The sequence below is a fragment of the Limulus polyphemus genome, unplaced genomic scaffold (genome assembly GCF_000517525.1).
Source record: "Limulus polyphemus unplaced genomic scaffold, Limulus_polyphemus-2.1.2 Scaffold658, whole genome shotgun sequence".
Classification (NCBI taxonomy): domain Eukaryota; kingdom Metazoa; phylum Arthropoda; class Merostomata; order Xiphosura; family Limulidae; genus Limulus; species Limulus polyphemus.
This window is the reverse complement of record NW_013666268.1, coordinates 9,192-12,872: the sequence shown is the minus strand read 5'-3', so window position 1 is coordinate 12,872 and position 3,681 is coordinate 9,192. Positions and strand designations below refer to the sequence as shown.

General features: G+C 32.4%; 1 protein-coding gene across 1 annotated transcript in view; it reads left to right on the top strand.

Annotated features, from left to right (window-relative positions):
- Positions 1–3,681, top strand: part of LOC106459769 (rho guanine nucleotide exchange factor 17-like) — a gene marked incomplete at its 3' end in the record, with an annotated part of 218,802 nt that overhangs the window by 210,297 nt on the left and 4,824 nt on the right. The window contains exon 8 of the mRNA XM_022386309.1: positions 1,769–1,819. Within this exon, the coding sequence (XP_022242017.1) occupies positions 1,769–1,819 (51 nt within the window). The remainder of the gene's footprint in view (positions 1–1,768; positions 1,820–3,681) is intronic.

Here is a 3,681-nt window from a genome sequence, read left to right as displayed (position 1 = left end):
AAAACAAACAAACTTTCAAGTAAAACAAGTTCATTAACAGAAACCCTTGAATAGTCTTACAGAGGATATACCTCTCCTGTCATTGGTAGTTTCCGACGCTTAATTAGTAACCGTTTTGATAGCTAATTAAAATATAGAAAATTAACCTAGAACTGCCGGTAGGGGGGTCCATATAACTTCATCGGCGTTTTTAAACACATTTTTCTAAACTATTTATTACACTAAATTGTTTGTAGGTTTAAAATTTTGAAGATCTTGTTAATAGTAGATCTATCACACACACAAATGAAACAAAAATACCATCAACATTTGAATTACTCCTACTAATTATTGCTGTAGTTCCCTATGTATTTTACCCAGAAAATGGGTGATTTATTCTAGTTTTTGTAGAGTGTTGTAACAAGCAAAAACATAAAATTACTGCCTCCCCCTCGGTGGTTCAGCAGTAAGCTTTAAGGTTGACCACTCAAAAATTCGGGTTTTGATCTCTGAAGTGTTGGCACAGCGCAAATAGCACATTGTGTAGCCTTGCGTTTAAAACAAACATGAAATTTTTAATTTATCAATGCGATACAATATATATATATATATATAGAGAGAGAGAGAGAGGGACCCTACCGGTAAGGAGCGTTATAAAAACAAGCCAGTAATTTGAGGGTTAAATAGAACGTTAAAAAAATTATAAAGAATCTGGAATCAACAGCCGGCTTACAACGTCTTTCGAAACAAAGTTGGAACATACATGTATTTCTTCAAGTTTGTTTAAACATTATTATTTTATCATTGACCTCCTCACTGCGGTTGGATGTTGATAGAACATTTATTCATAAGCGTAATCTTTTCGCCAAGTAATTGTTTTTTAAGTGCACACTTGGTTTCGTCCATCATTGTAAAAAAACTGTATCGTCAGACTGAGATCAAGTTCAGAACTGCAAAATTCCAGGAAAATGCGCCTGAATAGTTTTATTAAAAAAACGCTCTCGTTCCCCCTACAAAACTGCAAGATTCCTGGAAAATTAGCCTGAATAGTTTAATTAAAAAAACTCTCGTTCCCCAAAAAACTGCAAGATTCCAGGAAAATGTGCCTCAATAGTTTAATTGAAAAAAAAAAACCTCTGTCGTTCTCCTACAAAACTGCAAGATTCCTGGAAAATTAGCCCGAATAGTTTAATTGAAAGAACTTTCTCGTCCCCCTACAAAACTGCAAGATTCCAGGAAAATGCGCTTGAATAGTTTAATTGAAAAACACTCTCGTTCCCCTACAATCTGCAAGATTCCTGGAAAATGTGCCTGAATAGTTTAATTAAAAAAACGCTCTCGTTCCCCTGAATGACTTCTTGTTAAGGATAACTGATTTTGGCCACTATAATGTTTCATAAGTTAGTCAATTGTTTTGGTTACAACAAATTAATTCTTCTTTCAAGTCACACGTTTTACGAAATATTCTCTCTTACATCTTTAATAGATAATATAATATCGCAAAAGGAAATCATTAAGAGCTGATTGATCTTTTCAAAAAAGTGTATGCTTTTTAACCACACTGTTGTCGTAAGTACGTAATAAATAATATTTTTTGTATACTACATATATTTGTTTAATCAAGAGTCGTGGAGAACTTCAAACAGAAATAACTTAGATAATTATAACAGTAATTCGATATATTTGTTTATAATTATGAACGTTATGCTTTTTTAGTGAATAGAGTTGAAATACAAGACTGTTGTACAAATTCTGAAGTTTCTAATTTAATTCTTGTATTTTTTTCTAGTTAGTTCAACCAGATAGGACATTTATCAGATACGACCTAGTAACTATCTCGGTAAGTAAACGTAAACTATTACACATATACCTATAACTTAAGATTATAATTGTTAAAAATATCAAAGTTAGGACGTCGAATTAGAAAATATACAAGCATGTTAATGCTAGAACTTCATTCTTCAAAACAAGTTTTTCGTGTGCATTATATAAAACCTAAATATTACAGTTGTCAAATAATGTAACTTATTGTTGCAAGAAATGGCCTTCACTTATCAAAAAATGTGATTTATTGTTGCCAGGAGATAACCTTTATCTTATTAGAAATGTAATTTAATGTTGACAAGGAAATAACCTTCAGCTTATCAGAAATCTAATTTATTGCTGACAGGAAATAACCTTCACCTTATCAGAAATTTAATTTATTGCTGACAGGAAATAACCTTCATCTTATCAGAAATATAATCTATTGTTGCCAGGAAATAACCTTCATCTTATCAGAAATGTAATCTATTGTTGCCAGGAAATCACATATATTTTATCAGAAATGTAATTTAGTGTTGACGAAGAAATGAACTGCACCTTACTGAAGTGCTTCCGTATAGTTTCTAGAAAAACAGTTTGCACCTTATCAAAAATTAGTGTTACAGTCTCCAAAGAACAATTTACAGTAGGTGAAAAGGTTAAGGTTACACATACCATGAAAACATTGTGCATCATGTTGAAAAATAAAATTAAATTTCACTTGTTAAGGGTCAAATTAACTCATTCAGAAACGTTATAGCAACAGTTGTCAAGGGAACAAACTACCTCATCTCAGAAATGTTAAATTAAAAAAAATAATCTATGTCTTATTAGAAAATAATACAGTTTTTAAAAAAACTTTCCTTTTTTGACATGATTAGTCTTTGTTGATTATTGTTTTCGTTTTCGAATTTACATCTGGTAATTTTTTTAAACTACACTTGTCTTTTCCGGCCCAGCGGTAGGCATATTTGTTGGTTATTTTCTCTTTAAATGGCCTTTCTTCAGGATGCTTATTCGACACGTTTAACATTAATAAGTGACTTTTGTCTTTTAGTGTTAACAACAAATAGTGTAATATTTTATATTTCTTTATTGCTATTGATTGTAAATTTGAAAGTTATCGGATTAATGGTCAGCGTACCGTACTGGGAATCCGAGTGTCTTGGGTTCGAAACGTGATGCTATTAAACATGGTTTCGCATTTTCAGTTGTGAGTTCGCTATAGAAGTGATAGTTAATTCCACCACTTGGTTTAAGAGAGCACCTTCAGGTGGTAGGTGCTGCTGACTGGTTACTTTCCCCCTAGTCCGCACTTAAAAATTGGGACGTTATGCCTGAATTATAGGGGACTCTGACGTTTGACTCAAGTTTGAGCATAAGGTGTTCCTGCAGATGAACAAACAAACAAGGAGTTGTCTTTTGAAAATTAATGTGCGTTCAAAAAATAAGTGCTCAATGTGTCCTACAATTCTTACCAAGTCTCGCAGCTAGCTGCGTTCTTCAAATTAATGTGCGTTCGAAAAATAAGTGCTCAATGTGTCCTACAATTCTTACCAAGTTAGCTGCGTTCTTCATCGACCCACGAGCCGAGTGATCCACCGCTTAGAGTCAATTAATGTCGCGTTTCTTCCCGTTGGAACTAAATATTATTTGTAGCTGATTTTAAACGTTGTCATTAATCACGAAAAGTGTATTTTCAGCCTTCATTATATTTTAGTTTTATAGGATATCGCACAATTTAGACATTTTAATAAGTCCCAGTTTCTGCTTTGTTTTAAACATAGATATCTATTTATCGCAAGTGTGTACTTGTAACATAAGTTTAAAGTAAGTTTTTAATTTATTGTTCATTTTATAATTGAATCATGCCTGGATTGTCTATAGCATAGTAAATGC